Here is a 24326-nt window from a genome sequence, read left to right as displayed (position 1 = left end):
GGCGGGGCTGCGGCCGAGACCGCGCCCAGGGGGAGGAGCGGGGCCGGCAGAGCGCCTCCCGCATCTCGAGGGGGCGGCCGTGATTTGCAGTCGCCATAGAAACGGGGCCTGGAGACGCCGGGACTTAACGCGGGTCCGGAGCCATGGCCGCGGACACGGACCCGAGGAAGCGCTTTATAGCGGCTACGGCTGCCAACTACTTCGGGCTGGACCCAGCCGCGGCTCCCGCTGCCCTCCGGGCCCGACCCGAGCTCAACAGTTTCCTCGACGACGGCGGCGAGTTCCTGCTGGTTGTGCAGTGCGCGGGCGGCCGGCTCAGCGCCTCCAACAAGGTACCGTGGCCTTGGTGGGCTGTGTGGACCAGGATCTTCGTAGAATCGTACCTTGCCTTGGCTTGGAAGGACCCTTAAATACCATCCAGTTTACAAACCCCTGCCATAGGCAGGTTGCCACCCACCAGGTCTAGTGCCCCATCCAACCTGGCCTTAAGCCCCTCCAGAGATAAGGCACTACGGCTTGTCTGGGCAGCCTGTGCCAGGGCCTCACCACTCTCTGAATGTAAAAATTTCTTCCTATTATCTAAATCTCCCCTCTTTTTAGTTTAAAGCCATTTCCCTTTATCCCGTTGGTGTCAGTCTCCTTTCTGTTTATAAGCTCCCCTCAAGTAATGGAAGGCCATAATGAGGTCTCCCCAGAGCCTTGTCTTCTCTTCGCTGAGCAAGACCAGCTCCCTCAGCCTTTTCTCCTAAGGGAATGATCAGAGGATCATCTTGACCCTCCTCTGGACCTGATCAACACCTTTGTCTTTCCCAAGCTGGGTGCTTTAGGTCTGGATGCAGGGCCTGGGGCCTCATGAGTGCAGAGTAGGGGGGAACCATCACCTCCCTCTCCCTTCTGACCACCCCTCTGTTGATACAACCCAGGATACAGTTGTCCTTCCAGGCTGCAGGAGCTCACTGCTGGCTCATGTCCAGCTTCTCCTACACCAGGACCCCCAAGTCTCTCTATTGGACATTTCAATGAGTTCTTCACCACATCTGTTGGTACAATGTGTCAAGCCCAGTGTGTGTGTATAGAGGCCATTATGCTCACCCTTAGACTCAGTGAAACAATGTAGAAAATGGGGGAAATTCATAGCAATAGACTTAACAAGAAGAAATTAAATGTAATACTGCCAGGTAAAACTGAAAGCTGTTCTTACTGACCTTCCATTTCTTTTAAGAGAGGAGAGTTCACAACTGCCCAGGGAGGTGGTGGAATCACCCACCCTGGGGGTGTTCAAGGGAAGACTGGATGTTGTGTTGAGGGACATAGTTTAGTGGGAGCTATTCGTAATAGGCGAATGGTTGGACTGGATGATCTTTTAGGTCTTTTCCAACCTTGATGATTCTATAATTCTATGATGCTGTGATTCTATGATGTTTGTAAATGCATAAAATTTGAGATTTCAGCTGGCATATCTTTCAGTATTATTTATTAAATGTTTGAAAACATTCTTTTATTTTGTGAATGATTCTTTGCCACAGATTTCAGTACATGGTTTTGAGATAATGTTTGGGACTGTGGCTGTAAGTGGGACTGTGAAGGTGATAAGAGCTGTGGAACAACTTAACAAAATTTTACTCTTTCTTTGAATGATCCATAAATCACAGCAGAACTCTGTATCTTCAAACTTGGATAGACAGTACTGGGTATTTAGAACAGTGTTTTCAAAGTTATGTGTAAAAATGTGACACTCCCAGAAAATAAATAAATAATAATAAAAAAAGAGAAAGGTTTAAATCCTTCTTATTCAATCTTCTCTACACACAAACCAGAGTGACTTTCTGTTTTGTCCCCAGAAAATGGTAAGTGAAGCTTTCAAAATGAAAAATAGATGTTTGGGGATGTTTAATGATGAAAAGTGTATCATGTGCTCAGTGTTGGAAATTACATTTCATGTTCTTGTCCAATCAGGAGGGACTGCAATAAAAGTTTTGATTTTTTTGGTACAAATTAGATACTACCAGCTGGAACAGCAGCTGCTGGAACAGGCTGCTCAGAGAGGCTGTGGATGCTCCATCCCTGGAGGTGTTCAAGGCCAGGTTGGAGGGGAGCCTGGGCAGCCTGGTCTGTTATTAAGTGTGGAGGTTGGTGGCCCTCCACAACAGGGGGTTGGAGATCCATGATCCTTGAGGTTCCTTCCAACTGTTCTGTGATTCTGTGTGTGATTATGTTATCAAAGCTTGTATGGAATAAAGTGGTATTTTATGTTTTATTTTATTATTATTATTTTTTTCCTTGATGTAAAACATTTATTTAAAGAGTTATCTAGTATAACATACAATCAGGGGTTTTTCTAAACAAAACTTTTTTCTGTGTGTGTGTGTTTTCCCTTCATTATTACAGATTGAAACTACCAATTCAAAGAATAATGTGCTGGTGTTCTTTAAGCTGCGACCTGATGTAATTACAGAAGATAATCTTCACAGTAATATCCTTGTGTCATCTATGCTAGATTCTCCACTTAACAGCCTTTATCAAGCTGTTCGACAAGTTTTTGCACCAGTATTGCTAAAGGTGAACAATATATTGATTTAAATAGTCTGTAGATTATATTGAAAGATCAGAAATCTGCAGCATATCTCAACTATTCTGACATATGTTTTTGACTTGTAAAATATTGATATATATTAAGAGATTAAGCAGTGAAATGAGTTAAGCTCTAATGAGTTAAAAAAGACACTTTTCCTGTAGCAGTCTGGGTAATAGGAGGATTATTTCTGGTCACGTGTGTGCCTGACTAGAAATGTGGAATCCACAGGGCTGTGGTTACCGCAGAAGAAGGCATGAGAAGCAGAAGATGCTGTTCCTTGACATTAAGTAAAATAAATTGTAGTGTCTCATTACGTGGGCAGCTGAGTCACCATCCTCGGGTGTGTTTAAAAACCATTTGGATGTGGTGCTCAGGGACAAGCTTTAGTGGAGGGCTGTTAGACTTAGGGTAGTATGATCATGTTGTGGTTGGACTCGATGATCTTTATGGTCTTTTCCAATCTGAGTGGTTCTATGATTCTATGATTCTGTTTTGATTAAGGGGAAATAGCAATAGCTCTACCATCTAAGTCACATATTGTGACATTTTTATTGTAGGATGAAAAATGGAGTAAAACATTGGATCCCAAACTCCAGAAACTTCTAAGTGAGCTTGAAGCTGGTTTGAGTACCGTGCTCAGAAGATCAAATTCTAATTGTACAGGAACAGGATTCACTGAAGATGATGTACAAGGTTTGTTTGTTAATTATGCTTTTTATAGTTAATTATCAAACATTAATACCCCAGATTTTGTTTTAATCAACATTACTAATTACATTGCTGTAATAAACACAACTGATTTCAAACTGGGAGTAAATAATTGTTCAATTGATCGAATTTTCAGTCTTCGTAATCCCACTGTGTTCTGAACTGTGGAGCAGCTTATCCTCTGTAGTTTGGAATTCGTGGTGGTCAGCTCTTGTCTCTTGGTATGAACTTGATGCTACGTTTCATTTGAGTCAGAAGTTGAAGGGTAATCAGAGAATTTTAAGGCAAAAATTTGCTTTATAAGTATATTCTGACTAGTGAAAGTTAATTTATTCTGTATTTAAACACTCTTTGTTCTTATTTGCAGCTATCCTTACACCAACAGATGAATTTCAGTTCTGGAATGAATATGCTCAGCATGGAAATAAATTGCGTGGTAAAGAGAGAGCTTCTCACTTCAAAGACCTATTTGAGGACATTGCAAAAGTATGTTTTCTTTTGTATAATCAGTGATATATTTGTAGACATAGTAAAAAAAGCAATCTCCTTGTGAAATGCAAATCAGTATATATCTATATGTACTCTATTCAGAGATATGACTACGTGGCTGTTTAGTTAAATTGTAGGCACCTGCAGAGCACTTGGTTGAACTGCAGTGCTGTTATCAAACCGTTCCTTACATGAGTAAGCTTCAACTAATATTTAATGTTTTTTGAGAGGATTCTTCCATATCCTATAATGCAATAGACCACAGGCAGTTATAGCAATTACTGCAAATTGCTGTAAAGTATATTTGCAAAGTGATTATATTTGTTTCTGTTTTTGTTTTTCCTAGCATTATTACAACTTAGATAGTCTCTCATTACTTGAAGTTGTGGATTTAGTGGAAACTACCAAGGATACGGTTGATAATGTGTGGAGACAAACAGAATATGATCCTTATCCACAGCCACGCATGCATAATCTCCTGGATGTAATAGGTAAATCCTTATGTAGTTTTTATTAAATAATCATTCGAGGAATAAGTAAAACGAATCTTTTAGCAGATGTCTTCCTCCATTTAAAGACCCCACTGGTAGCTTACAGTGTTAAGGTGTTTGCTTATTGTAATTATGATCCATCAATATCACTTGCTTTGTGGTGTCAGTAATTAAGCCAGTTGTGGTTGATATTTTCAAGTATGCTTGGGAAGACAATAATACCAACATGGAGTTTTATACCTTTAAGCTTGTGGATTAGATTTGTCTTGCTTCTGTTAGGGTTAGGAGGCAAACTACTGGAGAGGAGCTCTTCAGAGGAGAGCCTTGGTGTTCTGGTGGACTACAGGCTGGCTGTGATCCATCAGTGTGCCCCTGTGGCCAGGAAGGCCAGTGATGTCCTGGGGCACATTATGAAGAACATGTCCAGCATGTTCAAGGAGGTGATCCTCCCCCTCTACTCTGCCCTGGTGAGGCCACACGCGAAGTACTGTGTCCAGTGTTGGGCTTCTCAAGATCAAGAAAGACAGGGAACTTCTAAGAGAGAGTCCAGCGCAATGCCACAAAGATGATGAGAAGCCTGGAGCATCTCTGTTAAAAGGAGAGGCTGAAAGAGCTGGGACTGTTCAGCCTGGAGAAGTCTGAGAGGGCATCTTAACAATTGTGCATTCTCCTCTGGAGATATTCAAAACCCACTTGTATGCTTTCCTGTGTAACCTACTCTAGGTCATAGAATCATTGCAGTTGAAGGGACCATTAAAGGTCATCAAGTCCAACTTCCCTGTGATAAACATGTACATGCACAGCTAGCAGAGGGTGAAATGTGGTGGTCTTCAGAGATCCTTTCCAGCCCCTATGATTCTATGTTTGACTCCTTGTCTTTTTTCCCAGAGGGTAAAATTTAATTGCTTAAAAACCCAATTTAAAAATGGACTCAATTTGTATGGAAGTGCAGGCAGGACATGCAGAAAGGTTGCTTTCCTCATTCTCATTCCATTCCAAGTCCTGCATCTTTGGACTGCTGTAAGATACTGAACTTTCTTGATGGTGTTTGTGTGCATGGGGAGGAGTTACTGTAGTTGGAGCTTGTTGTGAAGTTTAAAGGAATTATTTTGAACAAACAGCATATTGCTTTTGTCTCCTTCTTTGTGTTACAGGTAGCTCTCTAGGTAGATTTGTTCAGAGAAAATTAGCAGCTTTGAATCTGTGGGAGGATGCTTTCCACATTGTTAAAGAAAATATAAAGGCTGGCATTTTAATTTGTGAGCAGTGGGTGTCAGCTTGTGAGTACTTAACTGGACAGCTATGGCAACGTTATACTCTGCATCAATGGAAAAATGAGAAGTATATACCTGAATCATTAATCAAACTCTGCAAGCGTCTTGAGGAGGTAATGTTCATTCTGTTTATCATTTATTATCATGTAAGACTTATTATTAATCTGTTTCATTGGGTACAATTCAATGCCATGGTTTAAGTTATAAAATGAAGGTAAACCATTTCTTATAGCCTTTTTAGAGCAAGCATTCTGTAATTCATAAGCTTTCGTAAGCCTTTAGAAACTTATTACAAAAGGTAGAGAGATGTCATGCTGCTTGTGTGCTTTTGCTTTTGAATGTAAAATTTTTGTAAAAGTATGCTGGATGTTTTTGTTTTTTTTTTTCCTGTTACAGGTGTTAATTGTTAGAACTCTGCATGAAAAACTTACATACTTTTTGCCATCTGGAGAACAGAATGATCTACGCCTTGCTCAGGTGTTTGAGCCCTTTGCTGGCCTAAATCCTGTACACTGCAATCCTTACACAGAGGTATGTTGCTTGTTTTTAATATATAATCAAACTTTGTCTTTTTTTATGGTTTATATGAATGGTTGTAAACTAACATGTGTACTTGTTACCTCTAGCCATTATGGAAAGCTGCCGTCTCTCAGTTTGAAAGAATTATTGCACCAGCAGAACAAAAAATGGCAATTAAACTAAAGAAATTTATTTCAGAAATTCAAGACAGTCCTCAACAGGTACAGTTATTTTTGCCATCTGAAAAGTTCCCTACAGATAAAGTTGCTGTATTCTGAAGCAGCGAGTTTTGAGCAGAGGAATAAATAATTACAGCGAAAGGTTGTGTTTATAGACAGCCATAAACCAACTTTTTAAAATTTCATATTCCAGCTTCTTCAAACATTTCAGAAATATAAGGAACTTATAAAGCATCCAAATACAAGCAAAGAATTGCTTTTTGAAAGGGAAACATTGCTGGCAAGACTTCAAGATTATGTCAAAGGTAAAAGCTGTCTAACAGTCTTAAATTGTGTTGATATTTTTGCAAATAGTAGAATTATTTACTAATAAATTATGTAAATATATTTAATATGTAACTGCAGTAATAAATTCAAGCTTGTTCTATTAAGTTTCTGGTTTAACGTGAATCTTCTGCTTGTGTTAGACTATCAGACAGACTTTGAAACTCGATGCCATGGTGCTCCTGGTGATGTTTCTGGACCTCTGTCAGGCAAAAATCTTTCTGAAGTTGTCAATAACATTGTATGGGTACGGCAACTGGAGATGAAGGTAATGGCTTTCATTGCTATCAGATTTCATTAGAATTTAGGTACAGTATTATGGTATGAACATATAATGTAGGAGATTGTGAAGAAAACAGCATTAAAAGCTTGTGAAAAAAGTGGAAGTCCCCGGTGCTGTGTACAGTCTTATTAACTGACACAGATAACAGTCTTTCTGTAATACACCAACCAACTTGTTTTTATGAGTTAATATTTTTTGGCAAAAATAGACAAAAACTCTGAGAGGAGGTGTTTTTGCTATACTTTATTCTCCAGTTTGCATTTTGAATTTCTGTCATAAGACTTATATGTAGCTAGATTCTGAGATCTTAATTCTCAATGATCTGTATGGTGTTCACTTGAAGCCAAAGGGATTTCTTGGTATTACTCTTCTGAGTCAGAAACTAACAGGGAATTTACATTGCTAAATTAGGAATGCATTTTATTTCAGTGTAGTAGTATTAAATGGTAAGTAATTCTATGTTCTCTTACAACTAGATGAGTTCAAGTCAGACTTGACTCTGTTTAACTTCTGTTATTTTTGTTGGTTTGTTTTTATGAAAACAAAAAAACTGAAAAGTATAAATTTGATAAAAGCAAAGTATTTTTTGTGAGCTGAAGTGTCAATGTCGTATTTTAATGGGAATTATAGATATATCCATCCCAAAATAATGGTTAGCCCAGATTTGTGGATTCATTTGAGATTTGTGGGACAAATTTCAGCTAAATATGACGAAGAACGGAAGTCTGAAAGATGTTAATTTTTGGTTCGTCCTCCAGAGGGCTGATGAGATTTCACAATGATTTCTCCTGCTTGCCCTGCTGATATCCAGAAAATCACTGCAAGTGATATGTGTCAGTTCTATGTTTACTTCAGGCTGAGCTGAACTTTTGAGTTCCTCTCAAATCTTTACAGATGGTGTTGACTAAAGTCTTGATTAATCTGTCCATGCAAAGGTATGGAATCTCATTTGAAGGGCTCTTGAGTATTAGCATGGACTTTATAAATACAATAAAGAAGGACATGGGAGATTTGTACTTTTGTGGAACATGAACAAACGATCAGGTGGGATATCCTAGGGTATCTTAACAATAGTAGACTTCTTTTGTGGGTGACTTAGTCAAACCACCTGTCTCAATTCACTCTAACTGGAATTTGAACACCCAGGACACAATTCAGGATTCACACTTTTTTTTTTGTAATCTTTTTCTGACTCTTAGTTGGATGTTTCCTAATACTAATTTGTATTGTGGTGATTCCTATTTTCTAATTTAATACCATGAAATTAAGCTACCATGATATCAAGCTTTCTTTCTTTGTGATTGTGTTCAAGGTGGATGATGCTATAAAGCTGGCAGAGGCTCTTCTGTCTGACTTGTCTGGGTTTCAGACTTTTCATCGGAGTGCGGGTTCCTTTCTGGAACAGTTAAAAGCATATGAACAAGAACAATTTGATGATTGGTCTAGGAATATCCAGTCAGAAGTATCAAATCCCAAATCAGGACTTTGGTAAATACATTTTCATTACAATGATGCTAACATTGGTAGTGATATGTAACTAACAATACCTGCTTTAGGAATTACAAGCTTCATAGAAATAAAAATGAACTGAGAAACAAAATGGAAAAGTTAGTTATCATTTTATCATTCAACCAGGGTACATTCTGCCCTTGATGAAGCCATGCTGGCTGTCTCTGATCACCTTCTCATCTCATATGGTCCTTAACATCTCTTCCAGGATGTTCTGTCTCATGATCATCTTCACAGGCTTTGAATTAAGAGAAAGGTTACTAGAATAATGTCTGAGTAATTTAAAATGCTGATAAGTGAAGAAAAATATAATAGAATTATATCAAGCTTTTCCGAATTACTACTTTATTATAAAAAGTGCCTAAGGAACTAATATGACATTTTGTTCACTGATGCATTTAATTTGATTTTGTTTTAGCATCCAAGCTAATAGTCCAGTAATGGAGTTGGATCACGTTTTTGGAACATTAAATATACTTTATTCAGACCGTTTGGTGACTCTCCTAAGAGAAGTACGTCAACTGTCAGCACTTGGTTTTGTCATACCAGCTAAAATACAGCATGTTGCAAACACTGCACAGAAGTTTTCTAAGCAAGCGGTCATCCTCAAACAGGTAAAAGATTAAATGCCATAATAACTTTCTATTCTGATTTTCCATTTTTAGTAGTAGAACATTTCTAGATTATTATCTTTTCTTCTTGAATACATGGTTAAGCTTTCTGCTTCTTGTAGGGGATCCCTCTTAGTCCAGCTGCCAATTTAGGAGGCAGTAGGTTCTTTTAAGGTCTTGTGTCATGTCCTGGAAGATGTGTTGGACACTTGACAGCACCTGAAGTGCTACTTGATGTAATTAAGGTGATGTATAATCATCTCAAGTGTGTAAGTGGCATTCTTTTTTACTATCAGAATTCATCACTAGAAGAACATATAACTTTACCACAGAACATATAGTTTATTCTTATAAATATTATATTATTCCAGTTAATTCTAATTTCTGAGTAGCGTTGATTGCACAATACATTCAGAAATATTCTGTAAATATTAGGAGCACTGAGATAAAAGTAATCTGTTCTTGGTAATTTAATCTCTGCATTTTTACAGGTGGCACATTTTTATAATTCCATTGATCAGCAAATGATTGAGAGCCAGAAGCCAATGATGTTACAGTCTGCCCTAGCATTTGAACAGATAATTAAGGTGAGAGAACTCTTCTCTCTTGTACTTACAATTTCAGTGTAATCTTCCTACTTGTGGTACTTTTCCTCTGTTTCTACTGGACATTTTAAGTTCAGTCCTCCACTGAACTATCTTCTTTATTAGCATTTATTTAAATTAGCAGGGCATCTTTTTTTTTTGATATTTGTATTTACTTACTGACAAGTGAATTATAACATGCCCATAAACAGTACTTTTAGTCTGGCATTAATCTTCCCCACTGCATTACTGTGGCTATAATGGTATGTCCATGTTTTTGTGGTTTGCCATCTTGTTAATTCTGTGGCACAGTGGTGTGGTGGAGTTCCTGAATTTTTTACTAAAAGTAAAGAGATCTTTCTCATCTTGTTACTCTCTGTATACTAAGTGATAATCTAGTTTTGTATTTATTGTTAAACATAATGTTTGTGTGGTTTTAAGCATTCAAAGTCTGGTCCTGGAGGAAATGCTCAAATAACGTGGGATAATCCCAGAGAATTGGAAGCTTACATACAAAAACTCCAAGCTGCTGCTGAGCGACTTTCCACTGAAAACAGAAAACTGAGAAAGTGGCACACAAACTTCATTGAAAAGGTACATTTTCAGGTGAAATTGAAATGGTGTTTTTTTAAGCATTACTTTACTCTTTCTGTCATTTATATATAGTTATACTTATCTTCTACAATTCTTTTAACAGGTTATATCTCTTATGAATATTGATCTACTTCGTCAGCAACAGCGTTGGAAAGATGGACTCCAAGAGCTCAGAACTGGTTTTGCAACCCTTGAGTCACAGGCAGGGCTTCATAATCATATTGCAAGGGTTGAACGTTTGACTTTTGATGCTAATCAAATTTAAAACTCAAATATACTCTGATTTAATTAATTTTGATTAGCAATTTAATTGCTTAATAATGAGGACAGTTTTTTGTTGTTTTTCTTTCCCAATTGTGCTAATAATGGGAGAAGTAAAACACTTGTTCATTTAATTGATCTTAGATGGATAAATGGGAAGAACTCAGTCATCTGCAACAGTTGTGTCTGCACCATTTAACATGTTGAAATACAGAAATTGCTAGAGCAGTGAAGGATCTCAAGGCAGAACAGGATGAATGCATAAGATTTAGATTGAGAATGCAATTAGAATACATTTTTGACTGAAATAATGAAGAAGTTACATTTTTATTTGTTCATCTATCAATTGCCAGTTCTTGGTTAAGAATATTGTACTAGTGAACTGTAAACGATGTCACCTAAGCTACTTTGAGGTACCCTTAATTAGTTTCTTATTTCCTGTTGCCTTTAACAATAGTAGGTCTATAATGCTAGATGGATGGATGTGGTGTTCTAATACAAATGTGAATCATTTTACTTGGTACATATTAATTAGAAAAGATAAAAGTGACCATAAATATATCCTGTTTTACAAATTATAAGTCTTACCATACCTTGCCAATATACTTGATTGGTCTTGTCATCAAGTTGTTAAAATTCTGTAGTAGCTGACAAGGATTTCAGAGCTCTGTCTGCAGAATAGCAACTGGAAAATCAGTGCCTGGATTTAGTAATATAAGAATTATTAAGAGGTTTGTGTTTGCTCTTTAGGAGCATAATTTTGAAGAAAGGAGCTAGAAGTAAATAAGTGATTTATAGTCATCCATAAGGGAACATTACAACGTAGGTGGGTCTCCTTGAAGGTAGTGTCTCCTATTTATTTCTGTGAAAGCTACAACAGATACAGAGAGCACAGTAATACTACTTCCTAGAGAAAATTATCAGCCACAAAACATTATTTTTCATCTCAGTCATTAACAGTAAGTTATGCATTTTCACCAGCAATGAGCAAGACTCTGCATGCTGCACTCATAGAAGTCTGCACGGATGTCTGGAATGTGGCTTGTCTTTCACATCAGTGTCACCACTGCTAAAATGTACCACCACTGCCTCAGTTTGCTCACAGGCACTTTTTAGATCCCATAAATGTTCAACAAGTGTCAGTGAATGTCAGTGGGTGCCATTTTTTCCACATGGAGGAATTCAATTCTACAGCTTTACTTCATAGGCACTTCCATGTCAGGTGCCATTTGTCAGAGTGTTCCTCTGCTGCCATCTGTCCCACTGCAATAAAATATAATGGAATATTGATGGGAAGGTTCATCCTTCACTACCACCCCACCACTATCTGTTTCTGATGTTGCTGGTCAACATAATAAAACTGGAGGCATTACTTTTGGAGCAGCCATTGCATTATCTGACATAGTCCATGAACTTGTTGAGGTGTCAATTTCCAACAGCTTTACGTTTTCCTTTAAATCTTTATCATTGTCTTAAAATTTAATTGAGAAATCTTCATTTTTCTTCATCTCTGGAATGCACCTTTTTGGAAGATTTTGTGTGTGCTGCCTTGAATTTTAGGACAGACCTTAACTGTGTAGCTTTTTGTAGCAGCCTTAGACTGCCCCTAAAGCCCTGACTGAAAATCAATATCCAGTTAAATGAGACAGGAAGCTATTAAGCTGCAAGAAGTTTTTCATTTCTCTTTTGACTTGTATTGCCCTTCTGAAAATGCTTGGATGGCTTGCAAGTGACCATTTACATACTTCAGTGTTTTAAATATTCCATGGCTTATGTTCCAATGAAATTTTTAGTTCTTTAATGCAAAATCTTATATCTGCTTATTAGTTGGTACCAATTAGACAAGAAATTTTTGAAATACAGTATAAGAGATAGGTTATGTATTATAGGAGGGTAAAAGCTGTGTCAGCAATCCCCATATCTTAGAGCAGAATCCTCTATTTTAGAACAGCCATGTGAAATTCTTAACCTGAAGTGCAGCAGTGACTGTTTTGACTTGGATTTTGTTTCTTATTCCGATGTTCATTTTGAATAAGAAGATCTAAAGTTATTACATGTAATATTGAATCATGCAGTATTTTTTTGAGCTTTTTCCAAGATCGATACCTTCAGGCATTCCACTGTGCTGAGCTTTGCATAATAATGTTTTGAGGTGACAAATGGAGTAAAATAACAACAAAAAAATCATTTTTACATTTTAGGGTTTCAAATCAAATGACATGAAGGCTTGGAGACAGCACTGGAATCATCAGCTTTACAAAGCTCTGGAGCATCAGTATCAAATAGGCTTAGAAGCGCTTAATGAGAATTTACCAGAAATAAATGTTGATCTAACATTCAAGTAAGATTTTGGTTTTTTTTTTCCTACAAAGAAAATGTTCTGGCTCAAATTGCATTAAAAAACTTAGGTTTTGTATTTTGTATTTGTTTCACTTTTTAGGCAAGGCCGGCTGCAATTCAGACCTCCTTTTGAAGAAGTACGAGCTAGATATTATAGAGAAATGAAGAGATTCATTTCCATTCCAAATCAGTTCAGGGGCGTAAGTGAAACAGAGGAAGAGTCAATCTTCACTGTTATGACAGAGAGAAATGCAAAGGGATTTCTGACTGCTTTTAGTAAAGCAGAAGATTTGTTCAGAAGGCTGGCGGAAGTTTGTAATCAATTCAAGGTATTTTCAGTATTTGACTGATTCATGCTTTTTGATTTGTATCTCTTTGTGCTTTAGACCTTCTAGAATTAACTGCACTATGAAATTTTTGTCCTTTTCTACAGTGTAAACCAGCCACTTAAGCACGCGTAGCTTGAAGCATGTGTACAGTTCCCATTGAATTATCTATTATAGCAATTTTTCTAGTCTTGCTCAAGATCTGTTGTATCATCCTTTCAGTACATAAAGGGAGCTTATAAATTGGAAAGAGACTGATTTATTTATTTATTTATTTATGTTCCCAAAGAACAAGGGGAGATGACTTCAAACTAAAAGAAGGGACATCTAGTTTAGAGATTAGGAGGAAATTCTTTAGTCAGCGAATGGTGAGACTGTGGCACAGACTGCCCAGAGAAGTTGTGGATGCCCCATCACTGAAGGCATTCAAGGTCAGGTTGGATGGGGGCCTGGGCAGCCAGATGTAGTGGTTAGCAGCCCTGTCTGTGTTAGAGGGGGCTGTAACTGCATGTTCTCTAAAGTTCCCTGTCAACGCAAGCCATTCTGTGATTCTCTAATCCTTAAAAGTGTGGACATTGCAAACCATTCTGTACCTCCTGATTTTTGCACAAAGAGAATCAGTATGTAATTGAAGGAGCACAAAGGTTAAAGAAAACATAGGTTTAAATTGTTACTGAAATATTGTAATATTTAGAATCGGGGTATACTTACTCTACTAAATATTTGTTTTCCATGAAATTTAAAAAAACTAAAAGGACTGGATTGTAATTGGCCAAGTAGATATGGAAACTCTGGCGAAGACGCATCTTTCTAGCAAACAGGACTGGGAAAAAAACTTCAAAGCGTTGAAAGTGAGAGGCAAGGAAGCAGAACGTCTTCCCAGGTATAGTGCTACTCTGTTCCTTTGTTTGAATCATGAATTTCTTCAGGTTTGGAGTAGGAGTAAAGGAGTAAAATAGGAATATTTTTTTCATGTGGAGTTATAAATACAATTTCAAGTGTTTTGTCAATGCTACCGTACTTGTTACAGATTTAGATTTTGTTTTTCAGTTTTATCTTTAGACACTTACTCCCTTTTCTCCATCGAACCCTCTAAGAATGCTTTTAATGACTTCATATGATGGGAGCCTTTCTCAACATTTAGGGCTGATTCTGGGATAGTAAAAGACACAGCAGTGTTTTAGCAATTATTTTATCTAAATTGTGTACACCTGGATTATATATGGCCATTGGAAATAGGCTTAAAATTATTTATATGTTAAATAATTCATATAGTTAAGCACTTGGTTACATCCTTAAAATTATATTTTAGAATATTATTAGTTTAGGCTTTTATTCTTGCAGGCGTTCATGTATGCTTCTGTGTATTGCATGGTTAGAGTTATCAAATGAAATTAGTGGGAACCACCTTCAGAGCAATTAGAAGGAGGTCAAATTTCATGCATGAGGATGGACGATGGAATTTGGTGGCTAAACTGTCAGTAGTAGAGATTTCCATGTGTTTGAGAGAGCGGAATAGAATTCAGCTGTTGGATCTTGAAGCCAGAAACCACGTGTGGATACAGTGTCACAAATTGAAAATAATTGGTTTTGAGGCAGGATACTCAGGAAGATTGTTAAATAGGGTAGCCCTTCTCAGAGCATTCTTTAGGCTTTTCATTAAAGTCACTGTCAGAAATAGGGATAGGGGCCTTTATATGATTCACTGTGGTTTTTTGATGTTCTTAGCACTATGAAAGCCTGGATTGGTAAATTCTCATGGAATTTTGAGACCCAAGGATGATACTGCACAAATAATATTTTTCTTCTTGAGTATGAAAATATTCATTTTCAATTCAGTGTCATTAAGTGTATAAAATCAAATTATTTACTCACTACTGGAAAATCAGAGTATTAGACTTTAGACTCCATAATGTTGAGTATATATGCTTGACATTTGTTATATGCCTTTCAGTGCTACAAGTAGCTGAGATTTTTTCTTGTTAGGCTACAAAATCAGAGTAAATTACAGATATACCTATATCGTAGAACTATATTGGAACTTGTACATATTACCGAATACTTGCTATTTTTGATATTTTTCTTGAAGCACCATCAAGATAGATTGCTTAACAGTCAACTGCAACCCTGTGAAAACTGCAATTGATGATTTTATCCAGAAGTTGTATGATGTTCTTGTCATTTCTTTGAGAAAATCTATACAAGGTAAATAATTCTAATGAATAATAATTGTTTGTATTTCTCTTGTACTTGTTTGCACTAATATTACTGTATTTGTTAAATATGCCTTTTATTTAACAAATATTTTACTTTCAGACATAGCAAATTGCAGAAATCACTGTGAAGCAAAAATAATCTGTTACTTGATTTTCACTATGGGCCTAAGCTATGACCTCTTGATCTCATTGTGCATCTTTTTCATTCACTAGTTTTGGCAACATCTGTTCCAAATGTAACAGAATACACCTAGACAAAAAACTCAGAACAAGGATCATGCAGAGGGTGAATTACTTCCATAGCCTGGAAGCTGAATTGCTTTCTGGAAGATGCATTATTTGCTGGAGTTGTAAAGAAAATACATTAAAAAATAGCCATACATAGATAGCATAGCATGATTATTGTGCTTGATAGCATAGCTGTGCTTTTCTTTGTGAATATTTTCACTGTGCAAGGTGGCTTGATTTAGTTAGTTTCTTCTAAAACAAAATGAAACAAAACTCCCACACCACCTCCAAAAATTTTCACATCTGTTTCTTCAATTACCATAAAAAGACATACAGATATTGAAAATGTACAAATAAATGCACTGGGTCTGTATGTTTAATTCTTAGTAGAGATTGATACTTGCATTTTAAGTAACACACTGCAAGTAGTGTATTAAATTTAAAAATATATATGTAAACATAAGCATCCAGCCTTTGTTGAAACAGCATGTAATATTGAGTCTGCAATTTTTTAGTAAATACCTTGTATGCAAAGCTATGCTTATGTCTTATGCTTGTGTTGTACCTCAGCACATTTGTCTGACTTCGTTATTTATAACTACAAATAGTTATAAATGATAGTTCTTTTTTCCATCTTTATGTAGCTCACCTTTCTGACGTTTCTTCATTTCTTAACGATGCCATGGAAACATTAGTTGTTAGACCCCAAACTGTAGAAGAAATATCAGAAGACAATGTAAAATATTTAAAATTACATGAACAAAAAGGAGAGGTAAGATACTATTTTATCATATCCAAGACAAAAGCTATATATAAAAAAAAATGTAACTGTGTTTTGGTTTCAAAAGCTACGTTTAATGTAACTAATTTAGAATATGCAGCAGCCTTATAAAGTTGGGGCAGAGGTCCATGTAACACAGTATTTTCTCTCCACCAGTGGAAAAAAGCATCTGCATAGAGCATAAAATCATGATGTTGTATTTGATGTTTTCCCACACTTCTAACCTCTAACCAAACCTTTTTGATAGGATTACAGAATGCTAGAATAGCCTGGGTTGAGCTTTATGTAGAAGAAATGAGGAGTAAAAGCACAAAAACTTGTGGATTAAAATAGTTAAGTGAAGGAAAAGTGGAAGAAACAAAACCAAACAAGAGGTGCAAAGGCAATCACTTAGCATCTCCTTGGGTAGAGTAGTGCCCAATTAGTTGTCCAGCAAAACATAGCAGTCCTCCTTAAGCCTCCAACTGCTCAGTTTATTGCTGCTCAGGATGTTATATGGTATGGAATATTCTGTGGTTTGTTTGAGTCATCTGCCTGGTTGTGTCCCCTCTGAGCTGCTTTGACACTCCCAGGATATTAAACAGGGAGGCAGTTAGCAACATCTTGATACTGTGCAAACACTGTTCTGCCCTGACTGAAACATCAGTGTGTTGTCAGCATTGGTTTGGTGACATAACATAAACACGACACAGCTGCTGTAGTGAAGATTAACTCCTTCTCAGCTAGGCCATTACACGTATAGGTAAATAAATATAATGAACTTCTGTTGCTCTGATACTGTTTCAGAATGTGGTTGATTGGGTATCTAAAATAAGAGGCATTTACCTGTTTCACTATAAGCATTAACTTCTGTATATTTCATTTCAGGATCAAGATGTAGAATTTCTCTAAATACCTCAGGTGCTATTTTTCTAGTGTTTTACTTTTCATGTAAACAATATTAAAAATGCAAATGCATATAGACACAATCTATGGATACAACAATGGTGATTCTTACATATTTATTCATTGTTTGGATAAACAAGATGTACTGAATTTGTACATACACATGTGTTTTTAATCCACTTGAATTTAGATTGTTCTCCTGTTTCAAGAAGCTGAGGATAAAAACAAACTTCTGCGAACTGTGGCTGGTGCGGGTTTGGACACAATTAGTAACCTGAGAGCTACATGGGATAAATTTGAATTAATGATGGAAAGCCACCAGCTAATGATAACAGAGCAGGTAACAGTCAATGTTTAATCATGGAATCATAGAATGGTTTGGGTTGGAAGAGATTTTTATACATCATCTAATTCCAACCCCCCTGCCATGATGGGTGTTTCTACCCACAAGATCCGGCTGGCCAGGGTCCTTTCAGAGAATTCCAGAAACATAGGTCTTGAAAAGGACCTCTCAAGATCATTGAGTCAAAGGTGCTATAGCAACACCTCCAGGGGTGGGGCACTGATGGCATCTTTGGGCAGCCCGTTTCAGTACCTTATAGCCCTCTAAAATCCTCCAACTGTAAAATCCAAATCTCCTCTCTTTTATTTTAAAACCATTCCCCCTTGACCTGTCACTATCTGCCTGTGTAAAAAGTAGGTCTCCCTTCTGTTTATAAGCTCACTGTAAGAGCTGGAGTGCTACAATGAGGTCTCCCTGGAGCCTTCTTCAACCAACTTTTCTTTGTAGGAGAGGTGCTCCAGCCTTCTCATCATCTTTGTGGCTTGCCTCTGGAATGGCTTCAGCAGCTTGTAAAACACTGAAGTCTGGAGAAATTATTTTTCATGAATAATATAAAATCCATACATTTTTCTTGTTCAGTATTAACACGATTTTAATGACAGCCTGTGAGGAGATACTGCTATTTAAACAGTAGCTGGGTGAAGTAGCTGTAGAACTGATTCTGAAATTAATGTTGTTATTCTTCTGTCTCAGAGACTTACCTAAAGACAGAGATGGCTTAATATAAATCAGCGGTTCCCTGAAGGAAACAGAACAGTTAAAATATATTGTTTATTTTATTGTGTTCTTAGTACTGATGCTGGGTTTTTTGTTTCTGTTTGTTTGCACAACTTGGCTAAACTGTGTGCAGTCCTCTAATTGCCAGGCCACTGAAATATTGCTGAATTCATTTTTATTATTACTGAAGATACTAATGTGTCATACAAATAGCACTTCTGTGTGCAGGCTGAATGGGTAGCATAGGCCAAAAATAGATCTTACCTACCAAGCATAAAGTTGGAACCCCTTGTTTTGAAATGAAACCGGAAGACTAAAGATCAACAATTTCTTAGGGTGTGACATGTGAAGTTGGAACAACACGGTTACTTTGATTTTGTTCCAGTTGTAACTCACTAAAGTAATCTAATTTTTAACTCTTTCTTTACAGATTGAAATGATGAAGGGAAATGTGATGTCACGTATTAATATGTATCTTCAAGACCTGGAAAAATTTAAAGCTCGTTGGGATCAGCTGAAGCCAAGTGATGATGTAATTGAGACAGGTGATCAAGATGCACTTGAGAAAAGTGCCCAGATCATAAAGGAAAAAAAGGAAGAATTTGTTGAACTTGAAACCATGAAGGAAAAACTTATGTATGTTTATTTCCATGTATATTGTAGTCATTAATGCATAGCCCTTTTGCAGTAATAATATCTCAGAAAATATTAAATTTTATCTCATGGATAATATTGGTAATTCAGTTTTCTTCATATTAAGTGATTTTAATACGTTATTTTTCAAGTTTATTTTTGTTCATTTTACACTACATGAATTTCTTGTGCTGAAATTTTTTTGAAGTGGAAAGTTCAAGGACTCAGGCCAGTAAGGAAAAGAATGCATGAAAGGAAGGCTAGATATTCTGACTTTTGAACTTATCACCAAAATGAAGTTTGGAGTACCGGTCCAAGGAAGGGTGCTTATTGGTTCAGTCATCTGGTAACTTACATGGGCTAGAGCTCACCTCTTGCATTTCCTGAATAAGTCTTATCTGTTAGACTGTTGTGTTGAAGGAAATATTTTTTTCTCTGAATGCCTACTTTAGGTAAAGTCATTACTGCATATCCTGAGCAGACAAAATTTTTAATTTCAGTTCTTAGGATGGCATGTAATTATGGTAGTAAAAAAAAGCCAGCATGTTTTTTCTACCTGTAGTGAAGAAACACATCAATGTGAACTTATTTTAAGCTTTATTTCGGGTAATACCAAGTTCAAAATTTAAAAAAAAAAAAAAAAAAAAAAAAAAAGAGAGAGATGAAAGGATAGTTTTTCCTTTCATTCCTTTATTATTTCTGCTTGGGAAGGAGGCAGTGATGAAATTGCAGTTGGCAAAAATGTTCATCAGTGAAGCCAGTGGCTTTTCTTAATGAAAGGAGGTCTATTTTAGTATGATTTCTTCTCTTAAATCATTAACGTATAGTTGAATAACATAGTGTATAATGCAATTATCTTTTTATTCAGTGAAGAATGCCATCATTTTAAATTGGAAGAGCCCGACTTCTCATTGTCACAAGTTGTATCTCAGGATATTAAGTGTTGTGCAGAAATCTGGGCATTGTATGAGGAGTTTAATCAGGGTTTTCAGGAGAAAGCCAAAGAAGACTGGATTACTTTTAGGTATGTTTTTTTTTGCTTTATTTTTTCATGGACACGTATGTATGGTTATAGGTTTGTGTTATTATGACCTTTTTTATATTTGATTTTCATACAGGAGTAAAACATACCTATTTGAAGAATTTTTGTATAACTGGCATGATAAAATTAGGAAGATGGAAGGACACACTGTAATGACAGTAAAGTTGCAAAAAGAAGTGGACAAATACAAAGTAAGATGCTACTTATAGAAAGGTGTATGAAATAAAAAATCCAGTAGTATTATTGGATTATATACTTTACTATGTTACTTGTTGTTCATTTATCATAAAAAAAATGTGTTAGAAGTTAAGAAAGTATCTCCTGCTGCTGTTTTGAATTAATGAGAATTTTTTAGTGCCTTATAGGAGAAGATTACAATTTACTTAAATGTGCTTCACAGTGAGTTTTCCTGAGGAAGTCCTTAAACATTAAATCCTGGATTTTTTTTTAAAAAGTGCTTTATTTTAAGAATGTTATTTTTTTAAATAGCTTCTCTATAAACAAACAGATACAATTTGAATAAGTACTAGGTAGTTTCTTATGATTTTTTTTCCCGTAGATGATACTTCCACTCCTAAAATATGTTAGAGGGGAACATCTTTCTCCAGACCACTGGCTTGATCTCTTTCGTCTTCTGGGTCTTCCCCGAGGCACTACTCTTCAGGGTTTGGTGTTTGGAGACTTGCTTAAAGTGACTGATGCCATTATAGAAAAAGCCACAGAACTCAAGGTATGAATAATGACATGTAAAGTTACTGTATTTTTATTCTATTATTTATCTTATGTTCTTTTGGAAATGCAATGGTGTTTGCCGTAGAATATTTTGTTTTGCATGCATATTTATATTTTTTTCCTAATAGAGAAATACAATTGGTCTTTGATTCTTGAAGAAAAAGTATTTCTACAAGGCCTGTAGTTTTAAGTGAAGTGTGTTTCTGCTTTTAAATAGGATTTGAATTGTCGGGCTCATGGTGAAGTTACAATCAGAGAAGCATTACGTGAACTTGAACTCTGGGGAGTTGGGGCTGTCTTTACATTAACAGATTATGAAGATAGCCAAGGCAAGACTGTCAAGCTTATTAAAGACTGGAAAGACATAGTCAACCAAGTTGGAGATCATCGTTGTCTTCTACAGTCCCTCAAAGATTCTCCATATTATAAAGGTTTTGAAGATAAAGTGTCCATTTGGGAAAAAAAACTCGCCGAGTTGGATGAGTTTTTGCAACATTTAAACCTAATACAGAGGAAATGGGTCTATTTAGAACCCATATTTGGTCGTGGAGCTCTGCCCAAAGATCATGCACGTTTTACCAGAGTCGATGAAGATTTTAGGTTAGTGATATGGAATATAACATATTTTCTGTACCATCCTTGAACTGTGTACTACAATGTTATTAATAGTGGAATTATGAGGAACAACTGTTCCAAAAAGTTCTTAAATTATATTGGAGATATGTTGTTGTAAATTCTGAAATGTTTCATCACAGATTTTTTTAAAACTGAAAGTTATAGATCAGATACTTATACAGCCTATGGGTGCTTTAATTTTTAATTAAACAGCTACAAATATATAACACTCAGATTAAAACTGTAACGGTAACTTTATGAATTATTCAATTGTTCCTTTTTCTGCTTTCTTTTTTTTTGTTTTGTTTGTTTTTTGTTTATTTTTTTTCTATCAAGATCTGTTTTGTCAGATATCAGAAGGGATAATAGAATAACTTCACTGAATGCCCGTGCAGGAATAAGAAGTACCTTAGTTGCCATACTTGATCAGCTTCAGAGGTGTCAGAGATCTCTGAATGAGTTTTTGGAGGTACAACTGAAATCAATCCTGTTTTCTATAAAGAAAGTCAATAAGTTTGAATTAAAATAAATAATAAAAAAATCTTTTGTTTTTATACAGGAAAAGCGCTCAGCATTTCCAAGATTCTATTTCATTGGAGATGATGACTTATTAGAAATTTTAGGACAATCCACAAATCCTTTGGTTATCCAGACTCATCTTAAGAAACTTTTTGCTGGTAATGCATTAGTTTTCATTTCTGAAGTGTATTTATTCAGAAATAAGTATATTTAAAGCTAAATTGTCTGTTGCAGATTCTTTTTTTTTTCTCCCTTTCTGCTTCTAGAAATGGGGGAATTCATGTGTAAGCCTAACAGTATCTGACTTTATAGTTGTTTTCTGGTTAATAGGCATTCATAGTGTGAGCTTTGATGAAGATTTTAAATACATAATTGCCATGAAGTCAGTAGAAGGAGAAACTGTGCCACTTAGGAATAAAGTTCTTCTGTCCAGTAATGTGGAGGTAAGAAAATCATATCCAAATATATTTCCAAAGAGTTTTGAGAAAATAATTTGTAACTTAGCTGAAGTTTTTAAATCTTTTTGGCAGGTGTGGCTAAACAGTTTGGCTTTGGAGATGAAGGAGACTCTGAAGAAGTTGTTAATTGATTGTGTTGATGCTGGAAAAAAATCAAGAGGTTCCATTGATCCATCACTATTTCCTTCCCAGGTTGTAGATGATGATTCAGTAGCACCCCTGTGTAGTTTTAAATACATCAAATAAGTTATCTTTAAAGTCTCACAAACTATACATGTGAATCTGCAAGAAAGCTCCAGGCAAATCCCAGAAAAACCCTCTTTATGTAGTATAGAGAAATACTTTAAAATGTTCTTTTTCTTGTAATTCTTATGTAAACATTTGAAATACTGGGGTATTTTACATATCACCTAATCTTACATAAAGTGTAAGCAGAAAGCAGAATACAAAATGCTATGGTTAGCAGGTCAGTAGCGAAAAAAAGTAAAAGATGTGATCAGAGCTCTTTGGCTTCAGACTCTGTGTGCCTAAAATGTTTCTGTATTACGTGTCTGTTAATAAGAAAAACTGCTTCTAACAGTTTTGGTACCACCAACAGTGATAGAACAATTGATGTAATTGCTTTATTGGATTGCATTACAAGTTTTTGCTAAATTTTATCTTTTTAAAAGGTAACTGTAATTGTTCTTAAGTGTGTGGCAAATGTTTGATGTCATTTACATTTAAAATTACATATATGTATACATGTATATATGTGTATAATAATTTAAACACTGATAACATTTTCTTTATGACCAATTGCAAATGTTTCTTTGCCTTTATCTAATGTATTTTTAAAATGTAATTTGAACTTCTTTCTTTTTAAGATTCTTTCTTTGGCAGAACAAATTCAGTTCACTGAAGATGTTGAAAATGCTATCAAAAACCATAACCTGCAACAGTTAGAATTAGAACTCATGGCTAAATTGGAACGTTATACTGGCATTGATATCAGCATGGAAGATACTGGCAGTACAGGTACAAAAATGAGCTCTAATATGTAAGACCTCATAATGATTTTGTAACTGTGTAGTATTTAACATTCACTTTGTTTAAGTAGGAAATTACAAATTAGCTAACTTTTACTGCCAACATTAGTGTATTTAATGTTTCAGTGAATAACTGACTTTTGTTTAGGTTAAAAAGCAGTCTTGTAGAGCTTATATATTCGGAAATGTACATAATTCATATATATATATAAAATAAATGTATATGTATGTATCACCACGTAGTTTTATATGAAATGTCTGTAACTGTATATTGAAAAATCTTCCCCTAATCCCTTTCTTCAGAGTTAAAATCTCCAGAACATATACAGTGTGGTTTTCAGACCCTCATTACATCACTCAAGAATTTGTGCCTCACTTATTGAGTGGATGTAGCTGTAAACATTTTTGGAATAATTTGTTTCTGGAAAAACCTCTATCTCACTCTCTTGAATGTAGGGGCAGAAAACATCACACATATTAGGCTGGTTGCTCATCTTTCAAATGGCTGAAATTGCATGAGGGCTTGCTGCCTCTGTGAGGATCTCATTTTATGCTGATTAGTAAATATATATAGTTGAAACAAGATCACAGTAATGTCAAATAGTAATAGAAAGCAACCCAGTGAATGTCAGAATTGCTAACATTGTGATTTTTAAAATTTTTTTATTGTATGCAGAATCAGGAATTCTTGAGCTCAAGCTTAAAGCTTTGATTCTAGATATTATTCATAACATTGATATAGTGAAGCAGCTAAATCAAGCTCAAATTCACAGTGCTGAAGACTGGGCTTGGAAGAAACAGTTGAGATTTTATATGAAAGACCAACAATGTTACGTTCAGATGGTAGATGCTGAACTTCAATATACTTATGAATATCAGGTATGTTATTTTTAATTTGTGCTTGGTGGCTTTCAAATGTGTCAAACACTTTCATTCCTCACATGCTGCTAGTTGACTTCCAAACATTGCAGAAGTTTTCCAAATTTGTTCTGTCCTTTTTGTTCTATTTCATAGAAAATATTAAAAAGTAGGATGCTTATTTTTATGTCTTGATTGTGGTAA

The 24326-nt window shown here is 35.9% G+C and overlaps 1 protein-coding gene across 2 annotated transcripts in view; it reads left to right on the top strand.

Moving 5' to 3' along the window:
• The first annotated feature begins 45 nt into the window (after positions 1–45).
• Positions 46–24326, top strand: part of DYNC2H1 (dynein cytoplasmic 2 heavy chain 1) — a 120354-nt gene continuing 96073 nt past the window's right edge. For both annotated transcript variants that reach the window (XM_015852271.2, XM_015852270.2), the window contains exons 1-32: positions 46–332; positions 2389–2559; positions 3133–3268; positions 3651–3769; positions 4119–4263; positions 5418–5650; positions 5934–6068; positions 6164–6277; positions 6429–6540; positions 6703–6827; positions 8155–8330; positions 8770–8965; positions 9454–9549; positions 9988–10140; positions 10244–10342; positions 12603–12742; positions 12842–13070; positions 13823–13950; positions 15157–15272; positions 16156–16283; positions 17368–17517; positions 18668–18873; positions 19739–19894; positions 19989–20103; positions 20472–20642; positions 20862–21244; positions 21596–21728; positions 21819–21936; positions 22109–22221; positions 22309–22428; positions 23103–23253; positions 23941–24143. In XM_015852271.2, the coding sequence (XP_015707757.1) occupies positions 144–332; positions 2389–2559; positions 3133–3268; positions 3651–3769; positions 4119–4263; positions 5418–5650; positions 5934–6068; positions 6164–6277; positions 6429–6540; positions 6703–6827; positions 8155–8330; positions 8770–8965; positions 9454–9549; positions 9988–10140; positions 10244–10342; positions 12603–12742; positions 12842–13070; positions 13823–13950; positions 15157–15272; positions 16156–16283; positions 17368–17517; positions 18668–18873; positions 19739–19894; positions 19989–20103; positions 20472–20642; positions 20862–21244; positions 21596–21728; positions 21819–21936; positions 22109–22221; positions 22309–22428; positions 23103–23253; positions 23941–24143 (4959 nt within the window). In that variant the 5' untranslated portion in view covers positions 46–143. The remainder of the gene's footprint in view (positions 333–2388; positions 2560–3132; positions 3269–3650; positions 3770–4118; positions 4264–5417; positions 5651–5933; positions 6069–6163; positions 6278–6428; positions 6541–6702; positions 6828–8154; positions 8331–8769; positions 8966–9453; positions 9550–9987; positions 10141–10243; positions 10343–12602; positions 12743–12841; positions 13071–13822; positions 13951–15156; positions 15273–16155; positions 16284–17367; positions 17518–18667; positions 18874–19738; positions 19895–19988; positions 20104–20471; positions 20643–20861; positions 21245–21595; positions 21729–21818; positions 21937–22108; positions 22222–22308; positions 22429–23102; positions 23254–23940; positions 24144–24326) is intronic.

Source organism: Coturnix japonica, chromosome 1 (assembly GCF_001577835.2).
Source record: "Coturnix japonica isolate 7356 chromosome 1, Coturnix japonica 2.1, whole genome shotgun sequence".
In the NCBI taxonomy this organism is placed as follows: Eukaryota; Metazoa; Chordata; class Aves; order Galliformes; family Phasianidae; genus Coturnix; species Coturnix japonica.
This window is presented reverse-complemented; position numbering and strand designations above follow the sequence as displayed.